Source organism: Dromiciops gliroides, chromosome 2, assembly GCF_019393635.1.
Source record: "Dromiciops gliroides isolate mDroGli1 chromosome 2, mDroGli1.pri, whole genome shotgun sequence".
Classification (NCBI taxonomy): Eukaryota; Metazoa; Chordata; class Mammalia; order Microbiotheria; family Microbiotheriidae; genus Dromiciops; species Dromiciops gliroides.
The window spans coordinates 192743027-192761875 of NC_057862.1; the positions used below are offsets into that span (position 1 = coordinate 192743027).

Consider the following 18849-nt stretch of genomic DNA (forward strand, 5'->3'; position numbering starts at 1 on the left):
TTGGCCTCTCTGCATTCTACTTTGTGTTGGTCCCTCCTCTCCCCTGTCTACTTCCTGTGTTCCACAAACAACTTATAACATCTTGACTCATTCCTCCTACTTCTGGACTTTTCCGCGATCCTCCACACCCAACATCAGGTGGAGACTAACTGGAACATCCCAGTTTCCCTCAGAGCCCATCACCTTCTCATCCTGGGCAGCCAGAATCTTCTGGAAAGCTTCATGCTTCCGGATCAGTCTCTCCAGTCCCTCCACTGAGCTCTCCAAGGTACTGGTTTTGAGATGGACCTGGACCGACCCATGATGAGGGCCAAAGAGAAGAGTGAAGAGCCAACTAGGTTTGGACATAAAGTGGATGGATGAGTGTGTGCTGCTTAACACCTCCCCCCCTCAGTTTCTTTATCTGAAAAATGAGGGTGGTGTTGGACTAGCTGACCTGAGGTCTCATAGAGCTCTAAATCTACAATCTCATGACCCAGTCCAGGCTTTAGCCCATGAAGAAGTCAGAGAGTGTCTGCTCTGGCTTTTAACCACACTGAAGGGGACCATTTTCTTCTTGCTTTTCCTACAACACTGTGTTGATCATAATCTATTCCTTTTCATACTTATTTATGTATGTATCACATGTAAATGTCTGGAGGGCAGAGACTATGAAATTTTTCATCAGCTTATTGCTGAGTTGGATACTTCCTGCTTTTTTTTTTTTTTTTTTTTTGGTGAGGCAATTGGGGTTAAGTGACTTGTTCAGGGTCACGCAGCTAGTAAGTGTTAAGTGTCTGAGGTTGGATTTGAACTCAGGTCCTTCTGAATCCAGGGCCAGTGCTCTATCTACTGTGCTACCTAGCTGCCTCCACTTCCTGCTTTTAAAACAGGGGTTCAGGAGGGAAATAGAAAGCAGAGGAATGAGTGTGTGTGTGTGTGTGTGTGTGTGTGTGTGTGTGTGTGTGTGTGTGTGTGTGAGGAAAGGGAGAGAGGGGGAATCGATGGGGAAAAGACAATGGAGAACACAGGGAAGCAAGGGCATGAGGAGTGGGGGGGCGGGTGGGAACTACCTCCTGTGCAGTGAGCGTCTTATTGAAGTAGTCGCAGTCTCTGCGGAAGAGCTGTTCAAGGTGCATGGTCATCAGCTTCTCCTGCTTCCCTCGCCAAGCTCGGAACACCTTCTGCCGCTCTTCCTGTAGGGCTCCCAGCTTCTCCTGGATCTGGAGCACACACAGAACCTGGGTTGGGATGGGGTGGTCTGAGAAACATGGTGTTGGGTGGGGGGAGTGTGGAGGGCAGAATCACCAGTGAAGACTTATAACAACTAGCACAGTGGAAGACCTCAGACTAGGAGGTGGGTGGTCGGGGTTCAAGGACTGGTTCTGTTATAAACTGTATGACCTTGGACAAGTGACTTGATTTCTCAAGGCCTCAGTTTCCTCTTGCAGAAGAAGAAGGCTAGATTAGAGAATCTCTAACACTGGAGTTTTCCACCTTTTTTTGTGTCATGAACTTCTTTAGCCATCTAGGGGAGCCTATGGGTCCTTTCTCAGAATAATATTCTTAAATGCATAAAATAAGATACATAGGATTACAAAAGAAACCGATTACATAGAATTACAAGTACCAGACATATACATGCACATACGTGTATATAATGTATGTACATTATATATACACATGTATACTATATACATAAATGTGTATTTGCTGATGCATATACTGTATACACACATATATGTGTATATTTCTCTGTGTATGTGTGTGTGTGTGTGTGTGTGTGTGTGTATTCCACAGATGTCAGGTTAAGAAGTCCCTAAGGCCTTGTTCCAGCTCTAATGTTTGATGATCCTTGTGACTCAGTATGTGACCCCTATCCTGACCTACACTTCTCCCTTGCCTCTTTCCCTCTCCTCTTATACAGGGTAGTATGACAGAAATAATACAGACTCTGCTGTCAGAGGGCCTGGGTTCAAATCCCACATCTCTCATTAGCTCCCTAGTGACCATGGACAAGGTAACTAGGCTCCCTGGACCCCAGTTTCCTCATCTGTAAAATACAGGGAGATTTAGACTAGCAGGCCCCACCCAGCTCTAGAGTTCTGTTCCCAAGCTCTTGTATGTATCCATGATCATAGGTCCTGACCAGGATGCCATCAGAGTAGGGGTGGGGTTAGGTAAGGCAAGAGAGGGGTGGCATGGGGCAGGGAAGAAAACATATCCACAGGGAGGCCTTGGGGAGAGCCTGGAGCAAAAAGCTACCTCTCCAACAGGGGCTCCCTCCTTCAGGAGCAGCCCCTGTCCAAGCTGGACTGCCCGATGGTACACCTCCTCCCGGGTCTCTAGCTCGGCCCGGACGTCCTGGTGCATACTAAGTTGCAAGTGGCTGCTGCTGGCATCCCGGGAGGTCTCCTTTGCCTGTAGCTCCCTCTGAACTCCAGTCGCCCATGTTGAATACTCCTGTACCTGAGCCCCCCAGAGAGAACAGAGAAGGGAGTCAGGCAGAGAACCAATTCTCACCTAAGCAGAACTCTGGTGTGCTTCCCCAGGAAACCTACCAAGGTTTTGTATGTAAAGATATCAGAGCTAGTTTGGAGGCTCCTATAAGTCACTGAATCATGGACTTAAGAAGTCATTTCATCTATCCTCCTCATCTTACAAATGTGGAAATTGAGGCCCAGAGAAGTGAAGTTACTTTCCCAAGTTTACACTGATAGTCAAGGAGCAGATTCTGGATTTGAACTCAGGTCCTGTGACTTCAAGGACAGTATTCGAGATACCAACTGGTTCAGATGCTCCCTGGTTCTCCAGATTGGGCAGCTCAGACCTGCAGATCAGGGCTGAAGGCCTGCCTGTCTGTATTCAGCTTCATTTTCTGTTCTTTTCCAGCAGAACCCTCCATGTTCTTCAGCCAGCTCACCTTCATCACTGTCGCTCAAACAAGGTAGGCCTGCTCTTACCTTGTCGTCTTTTCCTGTGCTTTCTTCCCCCGGGTTGGAGCACCCTCTTCTTTCTCTTCTCCTTGCCTTGAATCTTTTTTTTTGTTTGTTTTTTGTTTTTGTTTTTTTTGGTGAGGCAATTGGGGTTAAGTGACTTGCCCAAGGTCACACAGCTAGTAAGTGTTAAGTGTCTGAGGCCGGATTTGAACTCAGGTACTCCTGACTCCAGGGCCAGTACTCTATCCACTGTGCCATCTAGCTGCCCCTCCTTGCCTGAATCTTACTCTTCTTTCTCCATGGCTCCACTCAAGTCCTACTTCCTGCTTGAAGCCTTCCCTCACTATTCAAGGAAGCTCTCTCCGCTTCTCTCCTCTGACTTCTACAGTACTCATAGTCTCTACCCACCAACTAAGAATGCATTGTCTGATAATATTAGCTATTATTGCAAATGCATCATTCCCATTTCCTCAAGTAGATTATGAGCTTCTTGAGGGCAGGGACCATGTCTTATACTTCTGTATCTGTCGTTGCACCCAGACTAGTACCACACATGGTAAAAACTTAATGACTGAGTCACATCTATAGGATGGGTCCCTTGGGATGTACTTACAAACCCTGACAGCCCCTGGCTCCCTAACTGAACAGCTCTTTGCTTACTTTCTCACAGATCTTGCTTCCCATGTTGTACTTACCTGTCTGGCTGCCCACAAGTATACTCAGACTGGCCCTGTATGTACCCGCCCCCCACATTCCTTTCTCTACTCTGTACACAATATCCCCAATTCAATTTGAGAGACAGTAGGGTGTCATTGACAGAGTCAGCCTCAGAGTCAGAAAGACCTGGATTTAATACCTCCTTCTGACATGTACTGGCTGTGTGATCCTGGGCAAGTCATATACCTTTCAGTGACCCAGGAACCTCTCTAAGGTGGTAAGATGGAGATGGGTACTGTTAGAGGAAGTGTCTTCACCTGGAGTTGTTATATCGATGAAATCATAGGCTTGGTTGAAAACAAGCATCTGGGTGCTGGGACTGCAAAGTTAAAATAAAAAATAGCTCCTGCCCTCAAGGAGTTTATGATCTATACACCATCCCTCCAAGTCTAAACCAGGTCTAGTCCAAAACAAGTATGTGAGGTATTAGGTGCTGGGGATACAAAGTTATAAAACAAAATAGTCGGGGCAGCTAGGTGGCACAGTGGATAGAGAACTGGCCCTGGATTCAGGAGGACCTGAGTTCAAATCTGACCTCAGACACTTAACACTTACTAGCTGTGTGACCCTGGGCAAGTCACTTAACCCCAATTGCCTCACCAAATAAAATAAAATAAAATAAATGAAGTAAGGGTGATAACCAAACTTCATACAAAAAAAAAAATAGTCCCTGTCCTCAGGAAGCTTACATTCCATACCCCACCCCTCCAAGTCTCAATGTCCTTTATTTCAAGCCAATCTGGGAAATTCTCACCACAATATGGAAGCCAGCGAGCAAGCAGGCCTGTTCCAGCTCTCCCCGGCGCCTTTCCACCCGCAGTCTCAGCGACTCCCAGCTCTGCACCACAGCCTCTTGGCAGCTCTGCAGGGCCTCCACCTGTGCTCCCAAGGACAGCTTCTGTATCTCATCAGCGGTATCCACTAGCTCCTGCAGCTGAGGGAGGGCAGGGTACAGGGTAAGGCAGGCAGGCAGGGAAGGGAAGGGAAGGGAAGGGGTCAGCTCTCTGGAGAGGTGGGTGTGTGTGGAAGGGGGACCTCTAGGGCCCAGCAGGCACATGGAAATAAAGGGGACCCAGCTTCCCTAGAGACACCCCATATTCTCCCACTCACTTCAGGACACTAACTTAAAAAACAAGAATAAACAAACAACCTCCCCCCCCATCTTCCTTGAAATAAAAGGAAATAGCAGTTATGCCCTAGCAAAGGGAAGAAAGAACCCATCATTGTACTTTGAGGGTCCAAAGGATCAGAGATATAGAGAGGGAAGAGAGCAGTTCTCACATTCCTCTCCAAACCATACTCCTGGCTCTCTGAGACTTTGGGGGGGGGGGCAATGAGGGTTAAATGACTTGCCCAGGGTCACACAGCTAGTAAATGTCAAGTGTCTGAGGCTGGATTTGAACTCAGGTCCTCTTGACTCCAGGGCTGGTGCCTCATCCACTGTGCCACCTAGCTGCCCCCTCTCTGAGACTTTTTTCTACAGTGCCCCAGAAGCCTCTTCACCCTGCTCCCTCCGCTCCTGGACTTCACACATTGGAACTATCTTCTGCCTCTGCAGCCAGAGTCCTCTGATTGGCTGGTTCTTTCCAGAATTCAGGAGGATTTCAGGAGAATACCCACTTGTGTTTTCATGCCTCTCCAGGCCGTGCTGGTGACTCTCTACAATGACCTCTCACCAGGTACTTTCATCTCCTTTATTTTTTCCCTTCCCCCATTCCAACCTCCCTCTCCCGTTATCTTTCCAACTTTCTAAGTAACTCAGTGTCAAAGAAAAGTCTTCCTTTCTGCTTGTATTTACATTCTGCATACATAGCACAGTGCCTGGCACATAAAAAGTGCTTAATAATGCTCACTGATCTGACCTGCTTTGACATAAGCATAGCTCAGGTGCCCAAGCCTAGCTAGGTCCACATTCACATATAATCAGAGCTAGTCTGGGGAATCCCCAGAGTTCACAGAGTCAGAATCAATATAGTTGGTGCTGGAAGTGACCTTAGAAGTCAATCCAGTCCAACCATCTCATTTTGGCAGAGGAAACTGAGGTTCAGGGAAGTGCAGTGATTTGTCCAAGGTCACACAGCTAAAAAGTCAGAGGTGAGATTTGAACCCAGCACTTCTTGGCTTAAGGTCTGACACAATCTTCTGTGTCTTGCTGCTGCTCTGGAATTTGAGGTTGCAGAAGGGGCCAGTGGTCTTGGGCATAGGCATGCAGAGTGCTCTACAGAAGCAGCAGCTGACTTACCTGCCGTTCAATGCCCAAGAGCTCGTGTTCCAGCTCCTCGTGCCGCCGGAGCTGAGCCTCGGCCCCGTGCCTATCCTGTGCCACATCATCAGGAAGGCTTGTGGCTTTCTCCTGGGAGGAAGGAATTGTCTTAATCATCATCACAAATATTTATAAAGTCCTTTAAGGTTTGCCAGGTGCTTTACATATATTAGCTCATTTGATCCTAACAATAACCCTGGGAGGTAGGCGTTATTATGACCATTTTACAGATGAGGAAACTGAGGCAGAGAGAAATGAAATTACTTGCCCAGGGTTATAAAGCTAGTAAATAAGGCAAGATTTGAATTTAGGTGCACTCTCCAATGTGTCTTGGGGAAGAGGTACAAGGAATGGGGCAGGGGGCATGGGGGTCTCTACTCCAAGAAGAAACTTCTCCCCAGATCATACCTGTATGTGGTCTAGGGCATCCTTAAGGTTCTGGTAAATTCTGAGCACTGTCTCTGCATCCCTGAGTGACTGGCCCCGTGCTTGGGTCAGCCCCCACAGCTCTGCCCATGCACTCCTGCGGTGGGGACACAAGGGTTCAGTGAAATCTTCCCTTCACACATAACCCTCCATAGGACATTGATCCCCATCATGGACCCTAGGCTAGTACAGATTACCTTCTTTCTGAACCCCATCAAAACACCCCAAATCTTTACACTGGCCCTAGAGTCAGGGCACCTGGATTCAAATCTTAGGTTGGTGACTTTTAGTAACACTTAACCTAAGTTTCTGTAAAATGAAGGACAGCTGGGTATCACAGTGGATTGATTGAGTGCTGAGCCTGGAGTCAGGAAGACCTGAGTTCAAATCTCACCCCAGACACTCATGGCGTGACCCTGGGCAAGTCACTTAGCCCTGTTTACTGCAGTCTCCTCATTTGTAAAAAATTGAGCTGGAGGAAAGAAATGCCAAATTACTCCAATATCTTTGCCTAGAAAACCTCAAAAGGGGGTCACAAAGAGTCAGACATGTCTGAAAACCAACCAAACAACAACAAAAATGAAGGGGCTGGGCTAGTGGGCCTCTGAGGTCCCTTCCAGCCCTAGACCCATGCTTCTACCACCACTGTTTCTCATCACATTGCCCGCCTCTCCTCTCCTCTCCTCTCTTCTCTCCTTTGCTCCAAACCTTCCATGATGTTTTACTGTCTCTTGTAATTTAGAGCTGAAAGGAACCTTAGACATCATTTAATCCAAATCTATCATTTTAAAGATGCAGAAGCTGAAGCCCAGAGAGGTTAAGTGATTTGCCCAAGGTCACACAGGAAGTAAATAGTCTGGTCAGAATCTGAACCCAGCCCCCCTGATTCCAGCCTCAGTTTCCAATTTCTTTGATCCCTTTCCATTGCCCCAGTATAGTGCTGCATACACTGGAGAAGGAAATGGCAAACCACTCCAGTATCTTTGCCATCTGGTGGTCCCAAAGAGTAGTACATGACTGAATACCGAAGGACAACAGTAAAGTGTGTGTACAGAACAAAGCAGACCTGCTTTCTTTCTCCAGACTCTATCTCTGAATCCTGAGTCTCTTAATGTCCCTGCTGACACTGCCTCCATGGGTCACAGCCCTCAGCCTGGGTGGGACAGCTCACAGTGCTGCCCTTCTCCCCAGAAGCCCGTTCAGTAGCCAGCGAAGGCGGATGGCGCTCAGGGCATCGCCAATGCTCTGGGCCCACTCTCCCACCAGCCGTCAGGACTTCTGTGGCCCGATGCCTGCATGTCCGCCTGTTTCTCAGCCCGGGCCAGCTGGCTACTCACTGTAGTTGCTGCTGCCTCTGGCGGATCTCTTGGGTGGCACTGTGCCGGGCCTCCAGCAGGGTCTCTGCTAGCTGTTGGCAGGCTGCTACTCGCCTTCCACCTGTCTCCACCTGGTGCTGAAACAGCTCATACTTGGCCCGGAGGTGCTGAGGTGGGGAAGGACATGTGGAGAGAGAAGTTCACCCTCCGTTCATGGGGTCAGAGATTTAGAGTATCTTAAAGGACACCAGATGCAACCTCTTCATTTTACAAATAAGGAAACAGGCTGGGGCTCTCTCCACTGTGCAACACTGCCCTCCCTAAATGCATCCTCGGGTCAAGATTGGGAAGTCGGCCTAGCCCATATAACCTCAGAGGATCCTGGAGTACTCTTATGTAAGAGCCCAAGAATTTGGGGGTGCCAGAGAGTGGGAGACCAAAGACAGAGAGCTGGTAGTCCTGCCTGCTCCACTGGGGATGGGAAGTCTGGCCAAGGGGTGGGGATCCCCATGTTGGCTGACTTTCTCTTCTTGCTCTGCCCTGATCACTGTGGCTCTGGCCATGAAGGAAGGACATGGCCGGTCTTTCTCCACAGAGCAGAGCTGGGGCCCACCAGTCTTCTGGGGCCCACCTCCTTTCACACTTTCTAAAGAGTTTCCCTTCCCTTGTTAACAGCTGACCTTGGGCACTCCCCTTCTCCCTCACCAGCACATGTGTGTAGTCTTCTCCAGGGTCTTCCTCACTACAGGCCACCTGCTTCTGCCTGGCCAGCCAATCCTGTAGCTCCTCAGCCTCCTGGATGAACTCATGCAGCCTCAGTTCCTCCTCCAGCCGACGGCCTCTGTGGTCACAACCCCGAGCCTCATCAGAAGTCAACCCTGAAGTGGCCAATTGGCCTCAGCCAGGGATTGTGTTAGGATGGACTCATCTCATTCATAACTACATGGCTGGCTGAAATATGGGCATATATAGGAGACTGTGTGTGTCTGAGTGCAGATGAGTATCATATCATAGCATCATATTTTTTTAAAAATTAAAGTTTATTTACTTTTTAATTTATGGAATAAAACAAGTATTTCCATAAATAGTAAAATAAAAAGATGATTGCACATGAAACTACAAATCTATTATATACAACTTGCTATTCCTTTTAAATATATATAAAGTTATATTAAATATATATTATATATTCCTACTTAATACATAAAGTCATTATATAAATGTATTTTTCTTTTTTTCTTCTTCCCTCCTCTCTCCCTGTCCTAGAAATGGCTACCATTAGACACAAATGTGTGTGTGTGTATATGTATATATGCATAATAGATTTAGCTACAATAAGAATAGCTAGCATTTATATAATATTTTAAAATTTGCAAAGCACTTTATATATGTGTTCTCATATTACATGCATATATGTATACATATAAAATCTCACTTGATTCTCTTTTTTTCTTTTTTCTTTTGCAAGGCAATGGGGGTTAAGTGACTTGCCCAGGGTCACACAGCTAGTAAGTGTCAAGTGTCTGAGGCCAGATTTGAACTCAAGTCTTCCTGAATCCAGGGCCGGTGCTTTATTCACTGAACCACCTAGCTGCCTCCTATTCTTTTTTTTTTTTTTTTTTTGGTGAGGCAATGAGAGTTAGGTGACTTGCCCATCTAGTAAGTGTACTTGATTCTCACAACAACTCTGTGAGGTAACTGCTATTCTCATCCCCATTTTACAGATGAGGAAACTGAGGCAGGTTAAGTGACTAGCCCAGGGTCACAGAACTAAATTAGTGACCAAGGTGGGACTTGAACTTAGGTCTTCCTGACTCCATGTCTAGCGTTCTATCTACTGGACCACCAAAGGTCATCTTCATTTAGTCCAGTCTCTTCATTTTATGTGTGACCAAACCAAGGCTTGGACAAGTCAAGTGACTTATCCAAAATCACCCATCTTGTAAATGGTAGAGGATTTGAACCCAGATTCTCTGACTCCAAAGCCCATGTACCATAATGGCTCCCCCTTTAGGTGGGGGAGTAAAAGGATAGCTAGGATTGGAGAGAAGGTGAGCATAGGTCCCTGCCCAGGCAGTGCCTGCTCTCAGTGTCTATTAAAAGAGGAAAAGAATACCTTTCAGAGACCCATCCCTTTCCCAGCATATCTGGAGGGGACTATGATTCAAAGTGATATTGTTAGGTGGCACAGTAGATAGAGTGCCAGGCCTGGCATCAGGAAGACCTGAGTTCAAATCTAGCCTCAAACACTTACTAACTGTGTGACCTTGGGCAAATCACTTAACCTCAGTTTCCTCATCTGTAAAATGGGGATAAGAATAACACTTGTCTTCTAGGATTGTTGTGAGGATCAAATGAGATATAATTGAAATGTGTTTAATGTGGTGCTGGTCACATAGTAAGTACTTTGTAAATGTTAGCTGCTGCTAGGCTGCTGCTGCTGCTACTACTACTACTATTGATAGAGAAATGTCCCTTCCCCAAGCAGGCTTCACTTTTACCAGCTAGGAGGAAGAAGGTTACAGGGTGATTGTGGCCTGGGGCTCTCTCACCTTGTGGTTGCTAGTTCCTGCAGTTCCTGAAGCTGGTTCTGTAGCCGTCCTGGAGGCACAGGGATTTCATCAGGGCACCTGGGACTGGTGAGGGTTTGTGCTGTCTGGATGAGCTCTGCTACAAAGCTCCCATAGAGGGCTAGCTCCTGTTCTAGGACCTGTTGATGTGGGGTGAGATGGTAAGAGCCTATGTTAATATAGGGTTGGATACTCAGAAAGGAAAATCATTCATTCATTTAGCAAGCATTTTTTTTTTTTTTTTGCAGGGCAATGGGGGTTAAGTGACTTGCCCAGGGTCACACAGCTAGTAAGTGTCAAGTGTCTGAGGCCAGATTTGAACTCATGTCCTCTTGAATACAGGGCCAGTGCTTTATCCACTGCACCACCTAGCTGCCCCTCAAGCATTTATTGAATGCCAACTGCATGCCCAGTATCAAAGAAGCAGATAACATGATTCTCCGTCCTCAAGAAGTTTATAATCTAGCTGTGAATGATGAGAAAGGTATTATATTCAACAAATCTTCATTGGATATTTACTATGGGCAAGCCCAATCTCCACCAACCAGAGGGTTCTCTCTATGTATCACCACTTCCCCCAGGAATGGAAAGACATAAAGTATGTTGACTCATCTTCACAATTGTATAGCAATAACAAAGGAGAGGCAGCATATTACAGAGGTAAGATTAAATGGGTAATGGTCAGATATTGGCCAATGGGAATGATTTTTTGTTTTTTGGGGGTTTTTGTTTTTATATTTTTTTTCCTGGGGCAATGGGGGTTAAGTGACTTGCCCAGGGTCACACAGCTAGTGTCAAGTGTCTGAGGCTAGACTTGAACTCAGGTACTCCTGAATCCAGGGCCAGTGCTTTATCTACTGCACCACCTAGCTGCCCCCAAAGCCAATGGGAATGAAATATGGGGTGGAAATGCCTGTCTTGGAGATAGCAATGACTTTATTTTTTTATTTTATTTTATTTTTATTTTTATTTTTATTTTTTAGTGAGGCAATCGGGGTTAAGTAACTTGCCCAGGGTCACACAGCTAGTAAGTGTGAAGTGTCCGAGGCTGGATTTGAACTCATGTCCTCCTGAATCTAGGGCCAGTGCTCTATCCACTGTGCCACCTAGCTGCCTGATAGCAATGACTTTGAAGATGTCCTTGAAAATTACTTAATGGAGCTTTGGCATATGCCAAGACCACCTAAGTTGGAGGCACCCATGTGGGAGACTCCAGGGATCTGCTTTTGGGAGAAGACTTCCACATGGGTGGGAGCTCTCTTTTCAATGGTTATGTAACCCTAACTACCTGCATCTTTCTTTTCTTTTTTTTTTTTTTTTTGGTGAGGCAATTGGGGTTAAGTGACTTGCCCAGGGTCACACAGCTAGTAAGTGTCAATGTTCTGAGGCTGGATTTGAACTCAGGTACTCCTGACTCCAGGGCCGGTGCTCTATCGACTGTACCACCTAGCTGCCCCAACTACCTGCGTCTTTATTCTCTTCAAAAAATTGTTGTTGTATTTTTAATTTATGGAATAAAATAAATATTTCCATAACACAGGATAATAAAAAGATGATTGTCCATGAAACTGCAAATCTATTATGTACAACTTGCTATTCCTTTTAAATATATAATAAAATTATCATGATTTTTCTTCCCTCTTCTACCCCCACCCTAGAGATAGCTACCATTAGACACTAATAGATATATAGGTATATCAGTTCTTTCTCTGAATGCATATAATGTCTTTTTCATATGTCCTTTATTTTTAGTTTATTTATAATGGTCTTATTCACTTATTTGCATTTATTCACTCAAAGTTGTTCTTAAAACAATGTTGCTGTTACTGTATACAATGTTCTCTTGGTTCTTCTCATTTTGCTTGTTATTTCATGCAAGTCTTTCCATGTTTTTCTAAGATCACTGTGCTCATCATGTCTTACGGCACATCTTTAAGTCTACCTAAATGAGGCACAGTGGCTCTCTCTTTGAGGTGGCATCTAGGAGTAAAAGAATCATTCGCTCACAGCAAGACCATGTAGTCAGATGGGCAGAGAAGGGATACCTTCTTCTTTCTCTTAGATCTTAAACCCCAAAAAACAGCCTTGGGGTTCTGAGAAGCCAGGGTGGCAAGACTCACACTCCCCTGCCCCGCAAGACTTTGGTCTTGGAACTTGTTGGGACTATATTATGGAGAAGGCAGCTAGGTGGTGCAGTACATAGAATACTGGGCTTGAAGCCAGGAAGACCTGAGTTCAAATCTAGCCACAAATACTAGCTGTGTGATGGGCAAGTCACTTAACCCTGTTTGCCTCATTTCCTCATCTGTAAAGTGAGCTGGAGAAGGAAATGGCAAACCACTCCAGCGTCTTTGCCAAGAAAACCCCAAAGGGAATTATCGAGTTGGACACAACTGAAACGACCCAACAACAAAAATATTATGGAGGAACTGAGTTAAGCTGTGACCCTGATCCTTCTCTTATCTATCCCCCCCAAAGCAGAAGGGGATATGGGGGGTTATTCCCCTCAGGTGTTAGAGGTGTGTGTGTTCTTACTGTACTTTTGAAGTGTACATCTCTTTGTAAAAGCTAATCTGACTATAAATGGTTAAATAGAACTGGGGTGCTCAGACTGCTGAAATTGGAGCAATGTAATCAATGGGTGCTTGCCCTCAATATGCTGGAGAACCCTGAGGGAGAGATGAAATATAACATGCCTAGCCTTCAGGCAATGGGAACCAGAGAATTACTGCGATGTGATTTTTTTTTTTTTTTTTTTTGCTGGGCAATAGGGGTTAAGTGACTTGCCCAGGGTCACACAGCTAGTAAGTCAAGTGTCTGAGGCCGGATTTGAACTCAGGTACTCCTGAATCCAAGGCCGGTGCTTTATCCACTGCGCCACCTAGTTGCCCCCCCTGCGATGTGATTTTAAAAGTCAGAGTGCAAAATTCCCTGTTCCCATCCCTTCCCATCCCAGCTACAGTACACTATGAAATATTACAGCGTTGTACTTAGTGGGCTTCCTGGGAGAAAATACCTTGTGCTTCTTGATGAGGCTGATGGTGGCCAACTGGTCCTTGCCATAGTTTTGGCTGCTCACTAAAGGTCGTTTCTCTCCCAACCAGCCTTCCAAGTCTGATACATCGAGCAAGTACTGCCAGGAGAGATGTGGTCAGCTAGGGTGCTCTCAAGGTGCCATCCTGCTTTGGTCCTAGAACGCTGCTCTACCACTCTTTCTTCTGTCTAGCACCAGCAGGGTACCTGCTCTCTCCTACAAGTGGCATCCATTCTCTGATGCTCATGATTTTTACATTCTTGTGCCAACCTTTATGAACCTGGTTCTTGTTCCCACCTTCTCAGGAGTCACAGAATCATAGATTTACAGTTGGAAGGAAACTTAGAGGCCATCAAAGGGGCAGAGACCCTCTATCCCCTCCCCCCAATTTTGCAAATGAAGAGACTAAGTCACAGTGAGATTAAGTGCCTTGCCCAGGGTCACATAGCTACTAAATAAATGAGGTTCGGCGGTGCAGTGGATAGAACACTGGGTTTGGAATTAGGAAGATTTACCTTCATGATTTCAAATCCAGCCTTAGACACTAACTGTATGACCCTGGGCAAATCACTTAGCCCTGTTTGCCTCAGTTTCCCCATCTGTAAAAATGAGCTGGAGAAGGAAATAAATGGCAAATCACTTCAGTATCTTTGCAAAAAAAAAAAAAAACAACCCAAATAGGGCCACAAAGAGTGGAATTAGACTGAAAAATGACCGAACAACAACAAACCTCTATACCATGAGGACTCCTTACTAAAGGCAAACCCCATCTCTAATCCTAATGACTCTCTCCATATACCACCACTTCCCCTTAGAACGAAAGGATATAAAAAGCATGCTTACTCATCTTCACCATTATTATTACTACTTATATAATTACTGAAGGTGGGTAAGAGTCAGAAAGACCTAGCTCTGACACTTATTTGCTTTTGACAAGCCTTGACAAGACACTTGTCCCTTTCCAAATCCTCTGATGCCTCCCCTCTCTTGGGATCCATTCCTGGATTTTTGACTTACTTGCTGCCCCCTCCCAACCCTCTGCCCCCCCCCTCCATTGCTTGCTTTATACCTGATAGAAGGCAATAGACTGATGTAGCTGCCTGGCTCGCCCCTCGCAGGCATCATTCAGCCCCAGCCAGCAGCTTTCCAGCTTCCGGCACCTTTCTGTGATGTCCTGTGCAGAAGGGTGCCCACAGGCTGCCATGCTTTGCCCACATGCCAACACTTTCTGCATTTGGACCTGGTGAGCATTCACCTCTGCCTGAAGCTCCTTGGGACAGAACCAAAACATGGGTTTAAGGGGAAAATAAGACCCCTCTGGGGCTAAACTTTATGCTCAAGAATGTCCAGGAGCAGGGATGAGGATGACGCTTACTATTGATAATCAATTATCAATAATCAACATGTCAATGACCACAATTAATATAACAATAAATTTCTAAATAGTAACCCCCCAAAATATTATAATTAACACAACAATAATTAATAATTCATTTTCATAATAATAATAAACAACCAGCATTTATATCTGTTTTTAAGGTCTGGGAAGTGCTTTCCATATGTTAATTCATTTGATCCTCACAGTCACCCTGGGAGGTGAGTGCTATCATTACCCTCATTTTACAGGTGAGATAACTGAGGCACACAGAGATTAGATAACTTGCCCAGGGTCACCCAGCTAGTGTGTGTCTGAGATAGAATTCGAACTTGGGTCTTTCTGACTCTAAGCCCGGCACTATCACATTACCGTTGGAGGTGACCATCTTACTGAGAACCTCAATGTCAGAGTAGCCAGAAGTGGGGAAGACTGGGAAATAGGCTGCTGGAGGGATCCAACAACCAGGGTAGGTGGAGAGCTTAGCGAATCAAAGGGCTGAGTGCAGAGGGTCCCCCTGGGGTGGGGAGTGAGGTGGCTGGGGTCCAAGGGACCAAGGGGGGGGGGTGGGGGTGGTGAGAAGGCAGGGTCGGCGTCACCTTGTGCTTGTACAGGAGCCTCTGGGCTGCATCCAGGGACTTGCCGCACATCTTAGAGCTGGCCCTGGGCATGCGCTCCTCTATCCAGGTGATCTCCAGACCTTGTGAGTGGTAGAACTGGTGGAGCTCGACGGATACCTGTAGCTGCTGTCTGCGTGCTGCCAGTGGTCCCTGAAGCGCCTGAAACCTGGGTTAAGGGAGCAGAGAGGGAACAGGGGCTGAAGGGCCTTTTCCTCCGCTTGGCAAGGTAAGGAATGAACAAGGATACAGGGGAAGATCAAAGATGGCACTGTGCACTGTGAATCAGGAGCTGGCATGTTTTGGGCTGCCTCCACCGGGTCTAGTCCTGACTCATGGCATAATAATAATGCTGATAGTTAACATTTATAGAGGACTTATTATGTACAAAGTACCGTGCTAAGCACTTTACAGTGATCGGCTCATTTGACCATTTCCCCCTCCCAACAGCTCTGGAAGGCAGGTGCTATTGTTATCCCCACTTTACAGATGAGGAAATTGAGGCAAACAGAGGTTAAGTGATTTGCTCAGGGTCACATAGCCAGTAAGTGTTTGAAATGGGTTTTGAACTCGGTTTTTCCTAACTCCAGGCCTGACACTCTAACCACTGTGCCAACCCATCTGGCATGGCATAGTGGATAGGGTGCTGAACTTCAAGTCAGAAAGACCTGAGTTCAAATCCCACTTTTGACACTTATTGGCTGTGTAACCCTAGGCAAGTGCCTTAATCTATCTGTGCCTCAGTTTCCTTATATGTAAAATGGGGGTGATAATACTTATGTTACCTACTTCATAGGGGTGTTTTAAAGAAAGGTCATGGTAAACCTTAATGCGCTATAGAAATATGAGTTGCTGGCTCAGTGGATAGGGTACTGAACTTTCAGTTAGGAAGACCTTGGTTTGGATCCCACCTCAGACACTTACAAGCTATGTAACCCCAGCCAAGTCATTTCATTTCTCTGGGTCTCAGTTCCTCCATGAGTGGAATGAGGGGGTTGAACTCAATGCCTGCTAAGGTCCATTCCAATTCTACACCATGGCCTGGGAGCACTAACTTGGTTTATCTCTCTCACTTCTTCCATATAGGGTCCCTAATGGCTTCCATCTGTAAAGAGTCAGTCTTGTGTCTAATTGCTAACAAAGGGAAGGATTTTGGACAAACTCTGGTATAATCTGGAGATACTTTCCTGCCATTTCTGGGAAGAGTATAACTCAGAAGTTATCTGTGTAGCGTGGGGAATACTGTGCTTGAATTGAAGTCAGGGATTCAAATTCTACCTTGGTTTCCTCAACTATGAAATGAGAGGGTTGTACTCAGTGACCTCTCTCTCTAATAAGAATAACTCACACTGACACAGTACCTTTATAAATATTATCTCATTTGAACCTCAGGACAACCCTGGGGGGCAGGCACTGTCATTATTCCCATTTTACAAATGAGGAAATGGAGGCAGAAAGAATGGTGCTAGTAAGCATCTGAGGGAGGGTTTAGACTTGGGTCTTTCTGACTCCAGGTATAACACCTAGCTACCTCTAAATCTAAAATTCTATGTGGCAGAGAAGAGGTGTCTGGGGGAGTAAGAAGGAGGAAAGCCGGCAGGAAGCCCACCTTTGGAGATATTTCTGTGTCTCATCCAGGATGGTCTGGGAGTCAAAGTGATTGGCGGCAACACCATGGGCTTGGGTAACAATGGTGCTCATCTTATCTGCCAGCTCTTGGCTCTCACTCTCCAACTGCTTGTGCTTTATTTGTAGATCTCGGCTGGAGCGGAGGTCTCGACCCATCTCTGCGCTCTGTAGCCCCCGCTCCATCTGCTCCATTTTATCTTTGGCCTCCTAGGGGCAGGTGAGAGGCACCTCAGCAGGACAGACAAAATGTAAGGAAGGGATGGAGTGATCCCGGCTGAGTCTGACCTGTTCTTAGCCAGCAAAGAGCTGAGTGTCTTTGTGGTACTGGGGTGATTAGAGCTGTGCACAGTGTTATGTACCTAAGTGCTCAATAAATGTTGTACTTGTTTAGAGCACCCATACCCATCCTATTATATATAGGCTACAGTCCTTTGCAGACCCCAAGTCTTAGCTAGGCTACTCCTTCCTAAGCAGACTATTTTATCCCTTTCCTGCTTCTTATTTTCTCTGACTGTCTCCCCACCCAGCTATGACTGACCTGTAGCAATTCCATGAGCTGCTCCTGTTGTCCTGCCTGCCGCAGCTTATCTCCACGTTCTGCCATTTTGTGATTCAGCTCCTTCCATTTTTTGTCTAGGTCCTGTAGCTTTGCTTGCGTGTCGTTCTGGGCATCATGCTTGGTGTCTAGAAGCTTGTTTCCAAGCTAGAATAGAGGCAAAGGACCCAGATAGGTGAGAGGATGATGGTGGTGATTATTGAGCTGGGCAGCCGGTGGATCCTGAGTTGGCCAGGCACTGGACACCCTCAGGATTAGATGGGGGTGGCACCCAAGGATGGGTGGAAATTTGTAGGGATTTGGGTTTGCTGTAATTTAACCCATTTCATGGGCTGGGGAAGCTCCTCTCTGAAGTTGTGGGGCAGAGGGTGAGAAGCCCAGGCAAAGTTAGGGATGGGGACTATAATAACTCAAATTTATATAGCCCTTCAAAGTTCCTCAAATGATTTCCTCATAGCAACCCCATGAGGTAGATAATAATAATAAGTATTATTATGTCCATTTTATGGATGAGAGAACGAAGGCTCTGAGTTGCCTGCCCAAGTCATGGGGCTGATCAAATATCAGAGGCAGGATTTGAATATAGGTCTCCAGCATGCTTTCCCCTAAGCCACATGGCCTCTCCAGGACTGCTGTAGCAAGTCTTAGGTTAAGCATTATAAAACATTTCATGTGTGTGGGATTAGGAATTTGGAACATGTCAGTCAGGGAAGTTGTAAATATTTTTTTAAGAAAAGAGATGACAGCTACCTTTATGAGCTACTTCAAGTCTTACCCAGAGGCAAGGGAATAGATTAATGGATGGCCGGAAATCAGAGTGGGAGTTTGGGGGGGGAGGTTTGAAGTTTGGAATTTTATCAATTCTTGAGCTCCTGAGGCTTCCTTGGAAAGATGTGGGCCAATCACTGGGTTTGTTTCTCAGGGGTTTCTGCTGAGGTTTCATTTGGGTTTTTGAAGACAAATTGGCAAAGGCTCAGCTCCCACAGAGAGACTTCACTCAGTTGCCTCCTCTCCCACCTGCCATAGCTGCTCTATCCTTGGCTGGTTTGCCAGGACCTCACTCTCAGCTGCCTCATGCCTTTTGAGCTTTCGGAGAACAATGCCAGGCTCTCGGTGTGACTCATCAGCTGCAATCAAACATTTCTCCTCCATCCACAACATCATTTCAGCCACATCTCGGTTCCATTCCTGTCCAGGGGAACCACCAGGGAAGCAGTGAGTCTCATGGCCCCAAGGGTGAGGGCACATAGGCTAGAAGATGTCTGAGGAAAGGGTGGGGGTAGTCTTTGGGTAAGGGAAAGGTCCAAGGGATTATTCTGCACATATGGAGATTGGGGAGGAAAAAAGCCCTAGTCCCAATAAAACTGATGCTCTTGTTGTGCCCTGGAAAGCAGAAGTAGACAGAATTTGTGCTCATAGCATCATAGA

General features: G+C 46.2%; 1 protein-coding gene across 1 annotated transcript in view; it reads right to left on the reverse strand.

Annotated features, from left to right (window-relative positions):
- Nucleotides 1-18849, reverse strand: part of SPTBN5 (spectrin beta, non-erythrocytic 5) — a 104060-nt gene that overhangs the window by 51005 nt on the left and 34206 nt on the right. The window contains exons 22-36 of the mRNA XM_043980561.1: nucleotides 18427-18609; nucleotides 17404-17556; nucleotides 16846-17072; nucleotides 15219-15405; nucleotides 14314-14514; nucleotides 13227-13343; nucleotides 10193-10350; nucleotides 8346-8481; nucleotides 7662-7807; nucleotides 6307-6421; nucleotides 5878-5988; nucleotides 4390-4569; nucleotides 2245-2448; nucleotides 1053-1202; nucleotides 184-288 (exon numbers count right to left, since the gene is read on the reverse strand). Of these exons, the coding sequence (XP_043836496.1) occupies nucleotides 184-288; nucleotides 1053-1202; nucleotides 2245-2448; nucleotides 4390-4569; nucleotides 5878-5988; nucleotides 6307-6421; nucleotides 7662-7807; nucleotides 8346-8481; nucleotides 10193-10350; nucleotides 13227-13343; nucleotides 14314-14514; nucleotides 15219-15405; nucleotides 16846-17072; nucleotides 17404-17556; nucleotides 18427-18609 (2373 nt within the window). The remainder of the gene's footprint in view (nucleotides 1-183; nucleotides 289-1052; nucleotides 1203-2244; nucleotides 2449-4389; nucleotides 4570-5877; nucleotides 5989-6306; nucleotides 6422-7661; nucleotides 7808-8345; nucleotides 8482-10192; nucleotides 10351-13226; nucleotides 13344-14313; nucleotides 14515-15218; nucleotides 15406-16845; nucleotides 17073-17403; nucleotides 17557-18426; nucleotides 18610-18849) is intronic.